The 22,250-nt window shown below is 47.2% G+C and overlaps 1 protein-coding gene across 4 annotated transcripts in view; it reads right to left on the reverse strand.

The window, feature by feature from the left end:
* Positions 1-22,250, reverse strand: part of TNNI3K (TNNI3 interacting kinase) — an 840,867-nt gene that overhangs the window by 413,787 nt on the left and 404,830 nt on the right. For all 4 annotated transcript variants that reach the window (XM_088470772.1, XM_088470769.1, XM_088470770.1 and 1 more), the window contains exons 13-16: positions 13,594-13,650; positions 7,519-7,611; positions 7,376-7,433; positions 541-735 (exon numbers count right to left, since the gene is read on the reverse strand). In XM_088470772.1, coding sequence (XP_088326898.1) covers positions 541-735; positions 7,376-7,433; positions 7,519-7,611; positions 13,594-13,650 — 403 coding nt within the window. The remainder of the gene's footprint in view (positions 1-540; positions 736-7,375; positions 7,434-7,518; positions 7,612-13,593; positions 13,651-22,250) is intronic.

Here is a 22,250-nt window from a genome sequence, read left to right on the forward strand (position 1 = left end):
CATTGTGATCAGTGCAGCTGCCAAATAACCAGAACAGCCAGAAGCGTTACTACTACACACATGAATAACCAAATTTACCGGCGTTTCCAGGTCAAAGGAAAACTGTAGGACATGCGGTAATCAGCTGATACTTTAACCATCTAGTGAGTTTAAATTATTATCAGATCTTGTATGCTAAGCTCACGTTTGTGTTACAGAGATAACTGTAGCTGTATTTGTATATTGCTTATTGATAAATAGCTACCAATAGTTCTGATTTCCCAGGGACAGTCAAGTTTCTTGGCAGCAGAAAATTACTTGGTATGATTGGGATGGGACATGGTCTTCTCCAGCATCGGTGAGGTGTGGGCGGCACACCTGGCTGTGGTTAGAGTGGATATCTCGGCATGGTTTTGGCGGGTTAGCTTTTGCGGAAATGTCCAACCGGGGTTTTTGTAAGACAGGCATGATATCTCTTCATGGGAGGAGATGTACCAAACCTTCCCTAGATACATCTCCCCATAAACGAATGTTTGATTCATCGTTTTAAACAGAAATTACCTTTTTTGCTCATGAAGGAGAGAAAAGAGAGACCCCCCGGAGACATACTGCGTCACAATGGCAAACTGACTGGGGTCATCCAGGCAAGCGCCGACAAACTGAATCACACATGGATGGTTGAGTCGGCAAAGTATGGAGACCTCTCGGCAGAACATGTCCACGTCTGACTTAGAGCAATATGTGTTAGCTCTGTATCTAACAGGAATGGGTAAAGAATAATATACAGTTAATAGTGAGCCAATAGAAAAATACAAGAATCAATTGTAGGGGAAATAGACCAACATGTGGCAGATGCCTGCAGAAAAGATTTTACTTAATGAAAACTTTTTAGCTTTGTGTGTAATTAGTGGCAGGATGCATGAAGCCCAAAATGCTGTCAAAACTCTGAAAACTGACGATTTTGAAGTTTGACTGCAATACCCATATGCACCAAACTCCGGAAAGCGACACTTTCCGGAGCTTGTAACCCATAGGCAATGCCCTTTATAGATGGCGCTGTCTAATAGAACCCAATGGGCTTCTTAATGCATCATTGCCCAAGAGGGATCCAATACGATACCTCACAGTGTTTACTGCACCTCGCACATGCACAGAAGGACTCCCGGGTCATAAACCGCACTCCGCAAAAGACAGCTCCTATCAGAAGATATGTCCTTTGTGATTATAATTGTACATGCATATGGCGTTATTAAACGCCACTATGCATGCGATCAAGGGTAGGGTGTATCACATTCAAGATTCGATGATTGATGCATCCCGTCCTAGGTCAGATAAACAAGAACGTCTCACTTACCTGCACTCATCCAGTCTCTTTCAGCAGCTTCTACATTTTTTAAAACTACAACCAGGGTTGTCAAAGCCCCTCCCCTTTGAGCTACAGCGACTCATGAAATAACTCTGCCAGCAGTTTGGAAACCATACTCCCCCCTCTTCCCTCCCCCCACCCACCACAAGGAGGAGAGAAGATCTGCTCGGGACTGGTAAACACCGCATAGACCTGCTGGATCAGAGGATTTCGGGAGCTCAGGTTAGCGAGGCGTTCTTATCTTGTGTATTCAAACCCCCAAATAATTGTTTTACTTTGTGTGACACAATCACTTGCATACAAAAGTACTGGTCAACAAAGGCAAGTCTATGGGGTAGATTTACTAAAGCTCAAAAAAAAGGCAAGTGGTGGTGTTTTCCCATACGTAGCTACCCATCAAACTCTGCATTGAATGTAATAGCGAAATGACAGCTACAATCTGGTTGGTTGGTTGCTATGGGTATCTAAAGCCCCCCCCACACACGGTACGATTTTTTACATGATTTGGATGTTTGTGATCGATTGGAATGAACAATTGTTTAAAAAGTGCCGTGTGTGGGGATGATCACGATCCGATGCGCGTTCCCGCGGGTCATTCGTCATGGTCGTTGATCTTTCCAACATGCAGAAAGATCTCGACTTGTCGTTCACGATAAGCCGCACTTCGTTCCGTTTGTATGCACACTGAACAATGTGATGGCCGACGCAGATGCAGGTATGGATCAGGGAGATTCTTGCTACATGCATCTGTGTGTCAATGAAACAGAAGCACGGACGGAACCAGTGAGAACCGTCTGTGTTTCTGTGTTAAAAAAAAATTAAACCTGTTAGGAAAAAATATAAAACAAAACAAAACAACCAGCACCGGACTTTTAGTGACCCAGTGCTGGTGGTGCTAAATGCAGGGGACAAACGACGTAGGGGGGCCCCTGTATTTAAGCACAACCAGCACTGAGGCTATTCAGAACCAGCCCTGGTTGCCAAAATACAGGGGACAAACGACGTAGGGGTCCCTTGTATTTGGCGTAACCAGCACTGGTCTCCGAGCCGGTCCTGGTCCTGGAAATACAGGGGTAAACAATGTGTAGCGTTCCCTTGTAAATTCCAGAACCAGCACCGAGGGGGGGGGGGGTAATGCCACAGCCAGGAGGGCCCTTTCACCGGGTCCCCCAGCCAAAGCATGACTTCAGTGGTGGGAACCGCTCATAGGCTGAGAGGCGGAAGGTTCATCCCTCTCAGCCAATGAGCGCTCAGCACCGGGATTTCTATAGTGAAATCCCACGGCGGTGCGGTCATTCGGGAAGTACCGTCCTTAGAGGACAGTACTTAGGACCTCATTCAGACCCGCGCGCAAGCGATATGCGCTCGCAAGCGGGTCGATGGTGGGGCACTGCGCATGCGCCGCATGCAAGCCCCGTAGCGAGTGAGAAATTCACTCACTCCGGGGCTCGCAACAAACGGGCGGCTGTCGATGTTGATCGACAGCTCGCCCCGTTTTGTAGGCGGGGAGGAGGGGAGGGGGTGGCTGGTTAAGCGGAGGCGTTCCTGAAGGAACGCCTGACGTTTGTGGGCGGCCCTACTGACACCACTCGTGATGTCGGTAGTGAGCTTCCTACTCTATTTGAGCAGGAAGCTCACTGGGGCTTGCGGCAGGCGAGACCCTACCACAAGGGTCTTGTCACAAGCCCGATGGTCGCGGTAATCACAACCAACACCTGGCCGCTCGCAAAAGCTGTGGGTGGCCACCCACAGCTTAGCAAGCGGCCAGGAGGCTGGGTTAAAAAAAAAAAAAAGAGGCCGCCCTGATTCAGAGCGAGGGCTCGCTTTTTGCGAGCGCCTCTGAATGAGGTCCTTAGTTCGCGGGTCCGGGTATTTTAATTTTTTTATTTTGCCACGATCGGGGAATTTTGCCAGCATGCCTACTTGGAATGAAGAAGATGCGGTCTACGCATAAGAGGTGGTGAGCATGGATTTTTTATTACAGGTACCCTATGGATTCTACTGAAGAAGAGGACGTGCTTGGCTACAGGGATACATACTGTAGGTGAGTATGTGAGATAGTGAGTGTGAGTTTGTCTGTGTGTGTGCATGTAAGTTTTAATAAACTTTTAGTTTTTACGGAGTGTGTGTTCTGTGTTTTTTTTTAATATTGCTTTTGCTGTGAAACTACAGGTACCAGCCCATGATGCCCCACATGCTGGTACTTGTGGTTCTCCAAGTAACAGCATGCAGGGAGGCTTGCTGGGACCTGTAGTTCCACAGCAGAAGACAATATTTTTAATTCTTTACTTGCACCATACTTTACACTATCAACACAGCATCCACCGCTCCAGGGGTGCTAGGGATAGCCCCGGGCTATCAGCCTAGGCCTGGGGTGCCCTGGAGAAGAGGAATAAAGGGGGTCCCCAGTTCCCCAGGGATCTCTGGCCTGGCATGGCTAGCGGTCAGGGGTGCTTTGGCTTGGGCACCCGGTGGGATGGAGGACCCGGTGAATGGGTTCCCCTGGCTGTGGCATTACCTCCCGCTAGAAAAAGTTTGGTGCTGGTTCAGGAATTTACAGTGGAATCCTACACATTTTTTCCCTCTGTATTTCCAGGACCAGGACCTGATCAGAGCCCAGTGCTGGTTGCGCTAAATACAGAGGACCCCCTACGTTGTTTGTCCCCTGTATTTTGGCAACCAGGACTGGCTTTGATTAGCCTGGTGCTGGTTGTGCTTAATACAGGGGACCCCTACGTTGTTTGTCCCCTGTATTTAGCACAACCATCCAAAGCCCGGGGATGGTTGTTCTTTTGGGGGGAGGGGGGCACGCCATTTTTTTAAACACTTTTACACAGGTTTTAATTTTTTTTTTTTAAAACGCAGCAGCACAGATGGATCTCACTCAGAGCCGTAACTAGACTTTTTGGTGCCCTGTGCCAGAAAGAGCATTGGCGCCCCCCTCATTTTTCAAAGGGACATAATACACCCAAAAAAGGGCCGTGGCTTCATGGGAAAGGGCCAGGGAAGAGATAGGAGAGGCCAGGAGATGCTGGGATAAAATAAGAGGAAGCTACAAGCAAGAATGATAGTAAACAGAAATTTGACAGGCCCAAATAGTGCCCCCTGACCTGTGGTGCCCTGTGCCATGGCACCGGCCGCACTACCCTAGCTACGGCCCTGATCTCACTGATCCCGACCGTGCATACATCTCTCTGCTATCGCACACGATCTAATGAATATGCAAATCATTAGATCGTGCACGATAGACCTAGTATACATTGTGCAGCTTTTGCTACACATCGTTCACTGGAGCTGCCGGGGAGAGTTCAAGGGAGATGGCAAACGAGATTAGATAGTTTGCAAATCGTACCTTGTAGGTAGGAAATGGAAGTTTTTTTTTTTTACAGAATAGTTCCAGCCAAAACAAAACATTTTACTTTGGGTGTGAATAGGTGAGATAACTGAGGTACAGTAAGTTAAGCAAATATATCTATATTATAAATGTCAACAGTGTGTCCTGAGAACGGCAGGTGCAGTGGGAGAGGTGGAGCGCACCACAAACGCACACACCAAGCCACACCTGGGGGACAGACTAAAGAGGAGACATCTAGAATGTCCTCAAAAAGCGTGAAAACAAACAAAAAGCATGTATTCTGAAAATAATCATAATCTCTAATAAGAGCATAAAATAAGCATAATATCTAATAAAGTCATAATGTACACCTGGTATCACTATAAACATATAGGCCCATATTCAATTAGAGGCTAAAAACCAGGATGCGCGGTTTATACCACTTTCCGAAGTATCGCCCTATTCAATTCCAGGACGTTTTCGCATGAGCGAAAACTCCATGGGCATAAACAGGCGAAAAAGTTTCTCCACCCAGGCAGGAGAAGAGAAGTGCAAAATCCCTATTTTGGGATAAAAAAGTGGGGACTTGGGCCCTCATTCAGACCCACTCGCGAGCGGCTGTCCGCTTGCAAGTGGGTGGATGGTCCGCACTGCGCATGCGCACGACGGAGGGAGCTCCGTCGTGCGCATGCGCGAGACGCGCCGAGCGAAGGACTTTCCTTCGCTCGGAGTGTCTCATCAAAGGGGGCGTGCTGTCGATGATGACTGACAGCACGCCCCCTTTGGTGGGCGTGCCGGGGGCGTGCCTGCCAGACGGAGGCGTTCCCAAGGGAAAGCCTACCGTCTGAAGCCAGCCCCACTGACATCACTAGTGATGTCAGTGGGAGTGATTTTGGCTCTGATAGAGCCAAAATCACTCCTGGCCTTGCGGTTGAAAAACTCAACCGCAGGCTGTTGCTCGCAGATTTGATGGTCGCGATGGTCAAGACCATCGCGACCATCATCCTGCATGCTCGTATATGCTGTGGGTGGTGACCCACAGCTATAGGAGCGTCCAGGAGGACGCTCCATATTAATGGAGGTGGGCCCTGATTCAGAGCGAGCGCTCTAGACAGAGCGTCCGGCTCTGAATCAGGGCCTTGGTTCAGAACCCTTTGGACCCCCCCCCCCCCCCCCCCCTCAATGACTAATTAGTCAAAAAATTCTCTTAAATTACCCTAAAAGAGATATGTAAGTTTTGGGGTGAAGATGTAAAAAGTGTTTGAAAATGGGGCTAAAGTACTGGGATAGGTATTTTGGGGTGTTGTGTGGATGGGACAGGTGTTTTTAGGATTGCAGGAGGCTGCAGCAGGTGTATTTTTGAATCTTTTTTAACTGTGCACTTTACAGACACAAAAATACTAGTGTCCTCCATTTGCATGTATCCCCAATTTAACTACAGCAATTATTTTTCACAAAAGACATTGGGCCTGATTCAGACCCGCTCGCAAGCGGGTCGATGGTTGTGTATTGCGCACACGCGGCGTGCGCAAGCCCCGTAGCGAGTGAGAAATTCACTCGCTCCGGGGCTCGCTACAAACGGGACGGCTGTCGATGTTGATCGACAGCTCGCCCCGTTTTGTAGGCGGGGTGGGGGGGTGGCTGGACAAACGGAGGCGTTCCTGAAGGAACGCCTGCCGTTTGTGGGTGGCCCTACTGACATCACTCGTGATGTCAGTAGTTGAGCTTCCGGCTCTATTAGAGCAGGAAGCTCACTGGGGCTTGCGGCAGACGAGACTCTACCACAAGGGTCTCGTCGCAAGCCCGGTGGTCGCGATGGTTGCGACCATCAGCTGGCCGCTCGCAAAAGCTGTGGGTAATCACCCACAGCTTAGCAAGCGGTCTGGAGGACGTTTTTTTTTAAAAAAGCGGCCGCCCTGATTCAGAGCGAGCGCTCGCTAATTGGATACGGGCCTAAGTTGCACAACCATAATTAGGTGCCTTATTATTCAAGTTGTTCATTTTGCGCTGTCATATCTGAATAAACGAGAACAAAACAGGAATAGTCAAATGTGTCCCCTAATAAACAACGTTCTAATAAGGCGATTTAATGCCTAGCATGCGAACAAATGAACAAAGCTATGGCCTGAATGTCACAGAGGGGCTCAGCTTAGCGAACAAGGAACTGAATCGCACACTGATATTAAATATTTATATTATTTCCTAATGAAAGTAACTTGCGAAAAACACATGTCAGCCAAAACGGGCTAAAGCTCTTTCTAACTGATCTACTTGTGAGCCCCCAATAACATACCACGTGAGTTTGCAAACCCAGAAGCAATGAGGCAGATATTTACAAAACAGATAACCCGTCATACTGCAAAGAAGATGTCTTTAATAAAAAAAAAATACAGGACAGAAAAGAGATAATAAAACTTGTTTGGAGATCGGCACCAGCTCTGGTATATTTCATTTTTGGGTACCTTGTATAGGCAAAATTGAATTTTATTCATGGCATAATTTAATCATTGTATGTAAAAAATTCATAGGGGGAAAAAATAATGCTTCAAAAGTACATACAGAATAGTAATACATAAAATAAACATACTTCTATTGAAAACAAAATTCTATTACCGAAATTGAAGTTTTCCTGATCATTTCCTTCGCCGACCTTAAATTGAAATAGCAAAAAAAAAAGAAAAAGTCCTTGAATTTACCTTTTAACGGCCACGATTTTATTTCGACATCTTCCTTTGTAAACTTTCCCAAATGACCCTACAAAATATCAAAGAATGCGTCATGATTCTCGCTAAATAATTAACGGCTCCTCTGAAGCAGCGACTTATAACTTATCTCACACCTGATCCAATTATTTCATGAAATTCAATTTGGGACATCTGAAGGTGAAAGTGCGAGGGCAGGCTGGCCCGCAGGAGGAGCACTTCGGCTTTTTCTGGGGAATAAATGAGTTTAGAATTAAAAATATTAATAAGTTACTTTCTCAAGAACAGAAGTCTTGAAGCTCATTATAAGAGTAAAACATTGATAATATTTACTTTAATGTATTATGAATGATCGCCATGCAGAAACAATCAGTTATGGGCCACTGACCAGGTGACCATTTCCTGACATAAATTGTTAGCAGGAATGGAGTTTGGATGTGATAAATATTCGCACCATGAAATGAACAGTAATTTACCAATACGCTCTTTCCGAGAGATGAGCTCCGATAAGAGCCTGTCCCGGTGTTGGATGGAAGCAGAGTTATAGCTTACTCCAGAGGTTCACAAACGCGGTCCTCAAGGCACTCTAACAGTCCAGGTTTTAAGGCTATCCATGGTTGACCACAGGTGACTTAATTAGTACCTCAATCAATTTGATTTAACCACCTGTACTCAACCATGGATATCTCTAACACCGGAACTGTTGGGGTGTATGGAGTACCGTGGTCTGACCACAGGTCTGATAGGGGATACCTGCTGGTCACTGAACACCCACACCTACAAAGGACCCCCACCAGAGTTACACCCCTGCACCATCCCCACTGTGTATATCATACACGTATCACCCCACTCCCCTATCACACACTTACCACTACCACAACCCAAACCCTCTCCCCCATCCCCCGCGCCCACTCACACGAGCGAGTGCTTTGTATTCCTTCATAATCATATCTACCATAGTAGAGGATGGGTCCCCGTACAATACTAAGCCACACCCCGCCCATTATCCGTTCTCACACATCATACAATACTAAGCCGTACCGAACCCATTATCCCTTCTCACACATCATACAATACTAAGCCGCACCCCACCCATTATCCATTCTCACACATCATACAATACTAAGCCGCACCCCACCCATTATCCCTTCTCACACATCATACAATACTAAGACGCACCCCACCCATTATCCCTTCTCACACATCATACAATACTAAGTCGCACCCCACCCATTATCACTTCTCACACATCATACAATACTAAAGCGCACCCCACCCATTATCCCTTCCCACACATCATACAATACTAAGCCGCACCCCACCCATTATCCCTTCCCACACATCATACAATACTAAGCCCCATCCCACACATCATACAATACAAAGCCGAACCCCACCCATTATCCCTTCCCACACATATCATACAGTACTAAGCCGTACCAAACCCATTATCCCTTCCCACACATCATACAATACTAAGCGGCACCCCACCCTTTATCCCTTCCCACACATCATACAGTACTAAGCTGCTCCCCACTCATTATCCCTTCCCACACATCATACAATACTAAGCCGCACCCCACCCATTATCCCTTCCCACATGATAGACGATACTAAGCCACACCCCACCCATTATACAATACTAAGCCGCTCCCCATCCATTATCCCTTCTCACACATTATACAATACTAAGCCGCACCCCACCCATTATCCCTTCTCACACATCATACAATACTAAGCCGCACCCCACCCTTTATCCCTTCCCACACATCATAGAATACTATGCCACACCCCACCCATTATCCCTTCCAACACATCATACAATACTAAGCCGAACCCCACCCATTATCCCTTCCCACATATCATACAGTACTAAGCCGCTCCCCACTCATTATCCCTTCTCACACATCATACAATACTAAGCCGCACCCAACCCATTATCCCTTCCCACACATCATACAATACTAAGCCGCACCCCACCCATTATCCCTTCCCACACATCATACAATACTAAGCCGCACCCCACTCATTATCCCTTCCTACACATCATACAATACTAAGCCGCACCCCACCCATTATCCCTTCTCACACATCATACAATATTAAGCCGCACCCCACCCATTATTCCTTCCCACACATCATACAATACTAAGCCGCACCCCACCCATTGTCCCTTCTCACACATCATACAATACTAAGCCGCTCCCCACTCATTATCCCTTCCCACACATCATACAATACTAAGCCGCACCCCACTCATTATCCCTTCCCACACATCATACAATACTAAGCCGCACACCACCCATTATCCCTTCTCACACATCATACAATACTAAGCCGCACCCCACCCATTATCCCTTCCCACACAACTTACAATACTAAGCCGCTCCCCACCCATTATCCCTTCCCACACATCATACAATACTAAGCCGCTCCCCACCCATTATCCCTTCCCACACATCATACAATACTAAGCCGCTCCCCACCCATTATCCCTTCCCACACATCATACAATACTAAGCCGAACCCCACCCATTATCCCTTCCCACATATCATACAGAACTAAGCCGCTCCCCACTCATTATCCCTTCCCACACATCATACAATACTAAGCCGCTCCCCACTCATTATCCCTTCCCACACATCATACAATACTAAGCCGCTCCCCACCCATTATCCCTTCTCACACATTATACAATACTAAGCCGCTCCCCACCCATTATCCCTTCCCACACATCATACAATACTAAGCTGCTCCCCACCCATTATCCCTTCTCACACATCATACAATACTAAGCCGCTCCCCACCCATTATCCCTTCTCACACATCATACAATACTAAGCCGCTCCCCACCCATTATCCCTTCTCACACATCATACAATACTAAGCCGCTTCCCACCCATTATCCCTTCTCACACATCATACAATACTAAGCGGCACCCCACCCATTATCCCTTCTCACACATCATACAATACTAAGCCGCACCCCACCCATTATCCCTTCCCACACATCATACAATACTAAGCCGCACCCCACTCATTATCCCTTCCCACACATGATACAATACTAAGCCGCACCCCACCCAATATCCCTTCTCACACATCATACAATATAAAGCCGCACCCCACCCATTATTCCTTCCCACACATCATACAATACTAAGCCGCTCCCCACCCATTATCCCTTCCCACACATCATACAATACTAAGCCGCACCCCACCCATTATCCCTTCCCACACATCATACAATACTTAGCCGCTCCCCACCCATTATCCCTTCCCACACATCATACAATACTATGCCGCACCCCACCCATTGTCCCTTCTCACACATCATACAATACTAAGCCGCTCCCCACTCATTATCCCTTCCCACACATCATACAATACTAAGCCGCACCCAACCCATTATCCCTTCCCACACATCATACAATACTAAGCCGCACCCCACCCATTATCCCTTCCCACACATCATACAATACTTAGCCGCACACCACCCATTATCCCTTCTCACACATCATACAATATTAAGCCGCACCCCACCCATTATCCCTTCCCACACATCATACAATACTAAGCCACTCCCCACCCATTATCCCTTCCCACACATCATACAATACTAAGCCGCTCCCCACCCATTATCCCTTCCCACACATCATACAATACTAAGCCGCTCCCCACCCATTATCCCTTCCCACACATCATACAATACTAAGCCGCCCCCCACCCATTATCCCTTCCCACACATCATACAATACTAAGCCGAACCCCACCCATTATCCCTTCCCACATATCATACAGAACTAAGCCGCTCCCCACTCATTATCCCTTCCCACACATCATACAATACTAAGCCGCTCCCCACTCATTATCCCTTCCCACACATCATACAATACTAAGCCGCACACCACCCATTATCCCTTCTCACACATCATACAATATTAAGCCGCACCCCACCCATTATCCCTTCCCACACATCATACAATACTAAGGCCCTCATTCAGAGCCGTTCGCTATTTGCGGTCGTTCGTTTAAAAACAAGGGGTGGCTATTCAAATGATCCGTACGCACATTGCAGTCTGTTCACACCTCTAAGTCTGAACGAACGAGCAAAACATACGCTCGTTTATTTGTTAAAAACGCCCCCTGGCCGCTCGCACCATACGTCATGTCCGCTATTTATTAGATTAATCGAGTACATCGACCAGCGTATGAACTGCTCGCTATTCTTGTGGTTGGTGTTTGCTACCACAAATTTGCGAGCAGTTCTGGCTCTAAAATAACCCAGTGACGTGGTCATTGACGCTGCTGTTTTAAATATACACACCCATAAAACGCCCGTTTTGACCTTTAAGCACGCCTGCGTTCGGATCTCCACTCCCCATTTTCAAGCACCTTCCCCTGTTACCACCCACATACGCCTCATTCTGTCACTCAAAATAGCAGGCACTCGCTATATAGCGTACAAACGATTTTCGGCCGCACTGACTGGTTCGTGCATGCGTACTAAATAGCGTACGCATGCGCAGATGTGCAAACATCGCTCGGAACGAGCGTACTGCAGCTAACGAGCGGCTCTGATTGAGGGCCTAAGCCGCTCCCCACCCATTATCCCTTCCCACACATCATACAATACTAAGCCGCTCCCCACCCATTATCCCTTCCCACACATCATACAATACTAAGCCGAACCCCACCCATTATCCCTTCCCACATATCATACAGAACTAAGCCGCTCCCCACTCATTATCCCTTCCCACACATCATACAATACTAAGCCGCTCCCCACTCATTATCCCTTCCCACACATCATACAATACTAAGCCGCTCCCCACCCATTATCCCTTCTCACACATCATACAATACTAAGCCGCTCCCCACCCATTATCCCTTCCCACACATCATACAATACTAAGTCGCTTCCCACCCATTATCCCTTCTCACACATCATACAATACTAAGCCGCACCCCACCCATTATCCCTTCCCACACATCATACAATACTAAGCCGCACCCCACCCATTATCCCTTCCCACACGACATACCATACACACCAATACCTCTGAAACGCTATCACAACCACATCCTCCTGACGTATTCGTAGCCTATTACGAAATTCCTGCTCTTTTATGTAAAATCGGCAGAAATTTGCTCTCTGACTGTATAATTCCTACTAAAAATGCTATAACTCCTGTTAGTCTCCCAGACTGTAACTTTGCCCACATTAGATCAACCAACATGTTTGCTCGATTATTTATTATTTAAATGCATCTGTCGCTGTCACAGTTCGCTCTTAATGACAGTCTGCTTGGAACGTAATATTTATGCCCCAGAATAAGATAAGCATTTGTACAGTGTATGCAGAGTCATTCTTTCATCCAAGCGCTCACAGGCAGGGCCCTCTTCCCTCGCATGCTTTTCCTTCTCACCCTTATGCCATCATCTCCTCCCCATTCCCTACAACGGCACCGAACCTTTGGGCTCAGGCGACGCTGCATTGGTGGGTGTTATGACTACATGTGTAGCGATAGTTATATAGCGTGTATCCTATGCTTTGTACTGTTAGTCTTTTTGCATCTTTTACTTGTTATGTTTGCACGGCTTCTGATTGTGTACTATGTAAGGCGCTGCGGACCCTTATGACACTATTTATAGGGAGGTCTGGGAAAATCGGGGTGGTTGTAGCCATAGCAATGGACACAAATGCAAATGTAAAACTTATTTAATTAAGTACAGTTGCAAATACCGTGTTGTGCCAGTCATTAAAACATTTTGCAACTAATTCCGAGTCACACGCAGATCTGCAAATTTTGGCAAAACGCACATCCACAGGAGCGAACATGCGCATCTTTGCATTCACTGGTGATTCCGAAGCGTGCGCATCTCTCCATTCATGAAATGGATGTTCCTGGGGGTCATTTGGGCAGCTACAGAGTGGAGGCATGGAAGGTAAAGGTCTCGTGGGAGCTCGATAGGAGACGCCTTTTCTCCGCGTGCTTCAAGCAATGTAATAAAGACCTCCGAACACACTATAGTGATAAACTCAGCTGTATTTTGGGACATTAATGCATTTTTTAAGTTTCTAGTCTATGCCCTTAAATGTACGCACAGATTGATTTGTAGGCTGGTCTAAGATTCATTACTCGCCTGCACTTACTACAGGTCGGAAATGACCGTTACTGACACCTGATTTGGTGGAAGCTCATATTACCTTTAGTCATGCTCTTAATCTTCCCAAGAGGAGATGGAACAGAGACATAGGAACCATCTAAAACACACGGAGCAGAGAATCATCAAGCGCATATCATATATAACAGCTACACTAATAGAATAATATATATATATATATATATATATATATATATATAACATTGGCATATCTAGAATCTATAATGGTTCGCTCCTCCTGTGTTAACTCTCCCCCTAGGCCCGCTAATTTAGCAATATGCTACAGCTATGCCCACACTTGTATTTATTTAAATATGTTACTTTGTTGCCTTGTTTACCCAGTGTTGTACCTTTACTATGTTCGACGCTACGGACATTTGTAGCAACTTATAAATAAATGTTTAAAACAAACACCTGCTGCCTGCATAACCAGAACCTGCAACACTGAACTCCTTGTTTCATCATTGCAAAGACATTGGGGTATATTTACTAAGGTGCGGGTTTTTAGAAGTGGTTTTGTTGTCCATAGCAACCAATCAGATTCTAGCTATTACCTTCTAGAAGGTGCTTGATAAATGTTAAGTAGAATCTGATTGGTTGCTATGGGCAACAAAACCACTTCTAAAAACCCGCACCTTAGTAAATATACCCCATTATCTCACTTGCTACTATTTGTGCTGCCTCTTTTTTCACAAAAATCTAAATTCTTATTTGTACCAATGCAAAGAAACCTCTAAACCTTACATATACGGTCTGATTTACCATTGCTTTTGCCTAGCCTCACAACTTTGAACTTCTTTTTTATTACTCATTTTCAAAACCCTTTAAATCATATATATTCCCCTCAATAACCTCCTCCCACTTTGTTCATCAAGCATACGCATTCACCACCTTCTTTCACCAACATTTTTGAAAAACCTTCAACACTGTCGTTCTCACACATACACTCATCCACACCATGACCATGTTTTCTTCACATTCTCACTTTACTCAGTGCCTGCCTAATCCTTTATTCTGCCCCCTGTTCTCACCTCTCTCCTTCCCCCCTAGTCTCCTCCACTTCTCTCCCCTCCTCTGTCTGTATTCCTCCCCTCTGTTTCCCTCCTTCTCCTCTCCCGTTACTCCTCTCTCATTCTTTTCTCCCCCACAATGGTCCTACTACCCAACCACTAAGCTGAGCACCCACCCTCCTCTCCCTCTCACTTCACTACACCTTCATCTACATCACACTAATCTCCCTCCCTCTCCTACAAATGCATCCCACTTCTCTTGCCTATTGATCACTTCATTCCACTCCTGCCTCCAAGATCTCGCCCGTGCTGCTCCCTACCTCTGGATTTCCCTCCCTCTCCGACTCTTCACCTCTCTACAAATCTTCAAACGGGCTCTCAAGACCCCACTATTTCAAAGCCTTCCAGCTCTCATCCTAACCTGCTGCTCACATGCTTCTTCCTCACTGTCTACCCCATCTGTGTCACCCGTCTGTCTCCACACCCCTATAGAATGTAAGCTCTCACGAGCAGGGCCATCTTCCCTCAAGTGCTTTTCCTTCCCTCACTCATACGATCATCTACTTTGACTCCCTGCTGCTTTTTTGAGTGTTAAGATCGCTGCAGCAATGTTTATAAACCATGTTCTTATTCTGTATTGTCTTGTACTGTAAGTCGCTGTTTTACGAGTTTGCTCATTTGTTAATGTACTGTGTAAGGCGCTGCGGAACCCTTGTGGCGCCACATAAATAAAGGATCATAATAATAATAAATGTTAATAATAGTTAGGCCATGCAGCCTTATTCCATCACCAGCATCCAAGGCAGCTGTCTCTTACGTCTGTCACCCTGGCCCCGAGCATAATACTATGGGCCATATTCAGAGTGAGATGTAACCGTGATTTGTGGCTTTTTATGGCCGCAAGTTGCACTTTTTTTTCATGCAGATGCACAATTTTTTGCAATCTACATATTTTCTCCATGCATACACAAAACCTGCAACTGCCTACAAAGGGCTGGGACAAAGGGCCTGAGAAGCGTTCGTTCGTAGCTGCCGATGGTTCGCATTGTGCGCATGCATCGCAGTGCGCGAGCCAGTTACTGTGATCGGGAATCGTGCGCTCGTAGCACAAAGACTGAGCGCTACCTTGAGTGACAGATAGCGCCGTTTGTGGGTGGTAACAGGGGAAGGCGCTTGTGAACGGGGGAGTGGTGCTGCGAACGCAGGCGTGTCTGGGCGACAAAACATCGTTTAAAGTAGGGGTGAGCGGGTTCGGATTTCTGAAATCCGAACCCCCCCGAGCCCCCCCGATCCGAGTCCGATCCGAGTCAGGCTCGACTTTTCCCGCCTGACTCGGATCTGACATCGAGGCAAAACGTCATCATCCCGCCTTCCGAGTCTCGCGGGTTTTGGATCCTATATAAGGTACCCGCGTCGGCGCCATTTTCTCACTCGGCTGTGGACAGTGAAGAGGGAGGGTGGGAGTTAGTGCTGTGTAGTGTAGTGTAGTGTAGTGCTGCTGTTGTCCACTACTTCAAAGTCCATAGGGGCTGGCTGTGTTGTGCTGTGCTGCTGTTGTTAATAGGGGCTGTGTCCACTACTTCAAAGTCCATAGGGGCTGGCTGGACTGTGTTGTGCAGTCAGTTCCAAAGTCCTGTGCAGTGTCCCAGTCCTAAAGGGGTGCTGTAGTGTTGTCCAGGGGGTGCTCTGTCCATCAGGGGTGCTCCCCCCAAGTGCTAAAAAAATAATATATTTTCTGTGTTTGTGAATTGTGTGCGCAGTAGCCGCACGTGCATCAACAAAGTAGTGCCAAGCGTGCGCCTGTGTCATAAGTAAAGGGCCGGCTGGCTTGACCGTTAAGGGTGCTGTAACCCCCGAAAGTACACTCCAGTCCAAACCAAAAAAAAAATTATTTTCTGTGTTTGTGAATTGTGTGCGCAGTAGCCGCACGTGCATCAACAAAGTAGTGCCAAGCGTGCGCCTGTGTCATAAGTAAAGGGCCGGCTGGCTTGACCGTTAAGGGTGCTGTAACCCCCGAAAGTACACTCCAGTCCAAACCAAAAAAAAAATTATTTTCTGTGTTTGTGAATTGTGTGCGCAGTAGCCGCACGTGCATCAACAAAGTAGTGCCAAGCGTGCGCCTGTGTCATAAGTAAAGGGCCGGCTGGCTTGACCGTTAAGGGTGCTGTAACCCCCGAAAGTACACTCCAGTCCAAACCTAAAAAAAAATTATTTTCTGTGTTTGTGAATTGTGTGCGCAGTAGCCGCACGTGCATCTACAAAGTAGTGCCAAGCGTGCGCCTGTGTCATAAGTAAAGGGCCGGCTGGCTTGACCGTTAAAGGGTGCTGTAACCCCCGAAAGTACACTCCAGTCCAAACCAAAAAAAAATTATTTTCTGTGTTTGTTAATTGTGTGCGCAGTAGCCGCACGTGCATCAACAAAGTAGTGCCAAGCGTGCGCCTGTGTCATAAGTAAAGGGCCGGCTGGCTTGACCGTTAAGGGTGCTGTAACCCCCGAAAGTACACTCCAGTCCAAACCTAAAAAAAAATTATTTTCTGTGTTTGTGAATTGTGTGCGCAGTAGCCGCACGTGCATCAACAAAGTAGTGCCAAGAGTGCCCCTGTGTCATAAGTAAAGGGCCGGCTGGCTTGACCGTTAAAGGGTGCTGTAACCCCCGAAAGTACACTCCAGTCCAAACCAAAAAAAAATTATTTTCTGTGTTTGTGAATTGTGTGCGCAGTAGCCGCACGTGCATCAACAAAGTAGTGCCAAGCGTGCGCCTGTGTCATAAGTAAAGGGCCGGCTGGCTTGACCGTTAAAGGGTGCTGTAACCCCTGAAAGTACACTCCAGTCCAAACCAAAAAAAAATTATTTTCTGTGTTTGTGAATTGTGTGCGCAGTAGCCGCACGTGCATCAACAAAGTAGTGTCAAGCGTTCGCCTGTGTCATAAGTAAAGGGCCGGCTGGCTTGACCGTTAAGGGTGCTGTAACCCCCGAAAGTACACTCCAGTCCAAACCAAAAAAAAAATTATTTTCTGTGTTTGTGAATTGTGTGCGCAGTAGCCGCACGTGCATCAACAAAGTAGTGCCAAGCGTGCGCCTGTGTCATAAGTAAAGGGCCGGCTGGCTTGACCGTTAAGGGTGCTGTAACCCCCGAAAGTACACTCCAGTCCAAACCAAAAAAAAAATTATTTTCTGTGTTTGTGAATTGTGTGCGCAGTAGCCGCACGTGCATCAACAAAGTAGTGCCAAGCGTGCGCCTGTGTCATAAGTAAAGGGCCGGCTGGCTTGACCGTTAAGGGTGCTGTAACCCCCGAAAGTACACTCCAGTCCAAACCTAAAAAAAAATAATTTTCTGTGTTTGTGAATTGTGTGCGCAGTAGCCGCACGTGCATCAACAAAGTAGTGCCAAGCGTGCGCCTGTGTCATAAGTAAAGGGCCGGCTGGCTTGACCGTTAAAGGGTGCTGTAACCCCCGAAAGTACACTCCAGTCCAAACCAAAAAAAAATTATTTTCTGTGGTTGTGAATTGTGTGCGCATTAGCCGCACGTGCATCAACAAAGTAGTGCCAAGCGTGCGCCTGTGTCATAAGTAAAGGGCCGGCTGGCTTGACCGTTAAGGGTGCTGTAACCCCCGAAAGTACACTCCAGTCCAAACCTAAAAAAAAATTATTTTCTGTGTTTGTGAATTGTGTGCGCAGTAGCCGCACGTGCATCAACAAAGTAGTGCCAAGAGTGCGCCTGTGTCATAAGTAAAGGGCCGGCTGGCTTGACCGTTAAAGGGTGCTGTAACCCACAAAGTACACTCCAGTCCGAACCAAAAAAAAATTTATTTTCTGTGTTTAGCCGCACGTATATATCAAATCGATATAACATAAATGGAGGACCAAACTTTCTCCGATAAAAATAAAATAGAGAAAGATCAAGAACCACTTCCTCCTAGTGCTGAAGCTGCTGCCACTAGTCATGACATAGACGATAACATGCCATCAACGTCGTCTGCCAAGGCCGATGCCCAATGTCATAGTAGAGGGCACATACAATCCCAAATGGCAAAGTTCAGGAAAATGACCTTGAAAAAGACATTTAAATCAGCTGAAGAGAAACGTAAACTTGCCAATATGCCATTTACGACACGGAGTGGCAAGGAACGGCTAAGGTCGATCCCTAGTATGTTCATGACTAGTGGTTCAGCTTCACATGACGATGGAAGCACTCCTCCCACTAAAAAAATCAAAAGAGTTAAGCTGGCAAAAGCACAGCGAAGAACTGTGCTTTCTAAGAAGATATCACAAATCCCCAAAGAGAGTCCAAGTGTGGTGGTGGTTGCGATGCCTGACCTTCCCAGCACTGGACGGGAAGAGGTGGCTCTTTCCACCATTTGCACGCCCCCTGCAAGTGCTGAAAGGAGCACCCACAGTCCACTTGCTGATATGCAAATTGAAGATGTCACTGTTGAAGTACAACAGGATGAGGATACTGGTGTAGCTGGCGCTGAGGAGGAAGTTGGCGAGGAGGATTCTGATGGTGATGTGGTTTGTTTAAATCAGGCTCCGGGGGAGACAGTTGTTGTCCGTGGGATGAAAAAGCCCATCACGGTCATGCCTGGGCAGAAGACCAAACATTCCACCTCTTTGGTCTGGCAATATTTCTATCCAAATCCGGACAACAACTGTCTTGCCATATGTACCATATGTAAAGGTGAAATAAGTAGGGGTAGGGACGTCAACCACCTAGGAACATCCTCCCTTATACGGCACCTGCAGCGCGTTCATAAAAAGTTACTGTCAAGTTCAGAAACTTTGGCTCAGACCGTAAGCAGTCCAGGGACACCTAAATCCCGTTGTCCTGTTGTATCCAAGCGCCTGCAAACCACACCGTCAACTCCCTCCTCGTCAATTTCCTCCTTAGTCAGGATCGGAAGTAGTCCTGCAGGCCATATCACTGGCATGACTGACTCTCCTATCCGGGATTCCTCCGGAGGATCCTGCATTGCTACGCCTACTGCTGCCGCTGCTGCTGTTGCTGCTGCTGCTGGGAGTCGTTCATCATCCCAGAGAGGAAGTAGGAACACCACTACTTTTACTAAACAATTGACCCTCCAACAGTCCTTAGCGAGGAGGATGAAGTACGACAGCAGTCATCCTGAAGCAAAACGTATAACTGAGGCCTTGACTGCTATGTTGGTGTTAGACGTGCGTCCGGTATCCGCCATTAGTGCAGTGGGATTTAGACAATTGATGGAGGTAGTGTGTCCCCGGTTCCAAATCCCGTCTAGATTCCACTTCACTAGGCAGGCGATACCGAGACTGTACAGAAACGTCAGAAAAAGTGTCCTCAGTGTCCTGAAAAATGCCGTTGTACACAATGTCCACTTAACCACGGACATGTGGACAAGTGGAACAGGGCAGACTAAGGACTATATGACTGTGACAGCCCACTGGGTAGATGTATCACCTTACGCAGCAACAGCAGCAGCGTCACCAGTAGCAGCATCTCAGAAACGCCAGCTCGTTACAAGGCAGGCTACGCTGTGTATCACCGGTTTCAGTAAGAGGCACACTGCCGACAACCTCTTAGAGAAACTGAGGGAAATCATCGCCCAGTGGCTTACCCCACTTAGACTCTCCTGGGGATTTGTGATATCTGACAACGCCACCAATATTGTGCGGGCATTACATCTGGGCAAATTCCAGCACGTCCCATGTTTTGCTCACACAATAAACTTGGTGGTGCAGAATTTTCTGAAAAGCGACAGGGGCGTGCAGGAGACGCTTTGGGTGGCCCGAAAAATTTCTGGCCACTTTCGCCATTCAGCGACTGCGTGCCGAAGACTGGAGCGCCAGCAAACACTCTTGAACCTGCCCCGCCATCACCTGAAGCAAGAGGTTGTGACGCGGTGGAACTCAACCCTCTATATGCTTCAGAGGATGGAGGAGCAGCAAAAGGCCATACAAGCCTATACATCCACCTATGACATAGGCAAAGGAGGGGGTATGCACCTGACTCAAGCGCAGTGGAGAATGATTTCCGTGTTGTGCAAGGTTCTTCAGCCCTTCGAACTTGCCACACGTGAAGTCAGTTCAGACACTGCCAGCTTGAGTCAGGTCATTCCCCTCATCAGGCTTTTGCAGAAGCAGCTGGAGAAAGTGAAGGAGGAGCTAAGACGGAGCGATTCCGCTCGGCATGTGGGACTTGTGGATGAAGCCCTTCATTCGCTTTGCCAGGATTCCAGGGTGGTCAATCTGTTGAAATCAGACCACTACATTTTGGCCACCGTGCTCGATCCTAGGTTTAAAGCCTATGTGGTGTCTCTCTTTCCGGCCGACACAAGCCTGCAGAGGTGCAAAGACCTGCTGGTGAACACACTGTCAGCTGAAGCGGAACGTGACACGTCAACGGCTCCTTCTTCATTTTCTCCCGCAACTGGGGCTGCCAGGAAAAAACTTAGGTATCCTAAGCAACCCGCTGGCGGTGATGCAGGGCAGGCAGGACCAAGTTTGGACATCTGGTCCGGACTGAAGGACCTGGCAACAATTTCTGACATGTCTACTGTCACTGCATATGATACTGTCACCATTGACAGAATGGTGGAGGATTACATCGGTGACAGCATCCAAGTAGGCATGTCAGACAGTCCATACCTGTACTGGCAGGAAAAAGAGGCAATTTGGAGGCCCCTGTACAAACTGGCTCTATTTTACCTGAGTTGCCCCCCCTCCAGTGTGTACTCCGAAAGAGTGTTTAGTGCAGCCGGGAACCTTGTCAGCGAAAGGCGTAGGAGGTTGCTTCCACAGAATGTGGAGAAGATGATGTTCATCAAAATGAATTATCAGCTCTTCCAGGGAGACCAGCCTCCAGAAGGTACAGAGGGACCTGTGGTGGTGGATTCAAGTGGGGACGAGTTAATACTTTGTGAGGATGAGGATGTACACACTGAAGAGGGTGAGGAATCGGTGGATGAGGAGGATGAGGATGACATCTTGCCTCCGTAGAGCCAGTTTGTGCAGGGACACATTAATTGCCAGCTTGTTTTGTGGGGGCCCAAACGAACCAATCATTTCAGCCACAGTTGTGTGGCAGACCCTGGCGCTGAAATGATTGATTTGTTAAAGTGTGCATGTCCTGTTTATACAACATAAGGGTGGGTGGGAGGGCCCAAGGACAATTCCATCTTGCACCTCTTTTTTTCTTTGCATTATGTACAGTTTGGGGCCTAGTTTTTCTAACTGCCATCCTGCCTGCCACTGCAGTGTCACTCCTAGATGGGTCACGTGTTTGTGCCGCCCACTCGTGTCGCTTAGCATAGTCATCCAGCTACCTCGGTGCAACCTTTTGGACATAAAAACACTATTGTGAGGTGTGAGGTGTTCAGAATAGACTGGAAATGAGTGGAAATTAAGGTTATTGAGGTTAATAATAGCATAGGAGCAGAAAAACCTACAAATTCTGTGATTTTAGCTGTTTTTATGCTTTTTTTAAAAAAAATACAGATCCAAAACACAAAACCCAGAACCCAAAACACGGAAGGGTGGTTTTGGCAAAACCAATCCAGATCCAAAACACGAAGAAAGATCCAGATCCAAAACCAAAACACAAAACACGAAAAGTGGCCGGTGCACACCCCTAGTTTAAAGGGTGTGCATAATTAGCATGGAGGCGTCATTGTACACGTCACCTGGTTGAATTTCAGTCAGCACTGATCGCAGTG

This window comes from Taudactylus pleione, unplaced genomic scaffold (genome assembly GCF_031769625.1).
Source record: "Taudactylus pleione unplaced genomic scaffold, aTauple2 ptg000103l, whole genome shotgun sequence".
Classification (NCBI taxonomy): domain Eukaryota; kingdom Metazoa; phylum Chordata; class Amphibia; order Anura; family Myobatrachidae; genus Taudactylus; species Taudactylus pleione.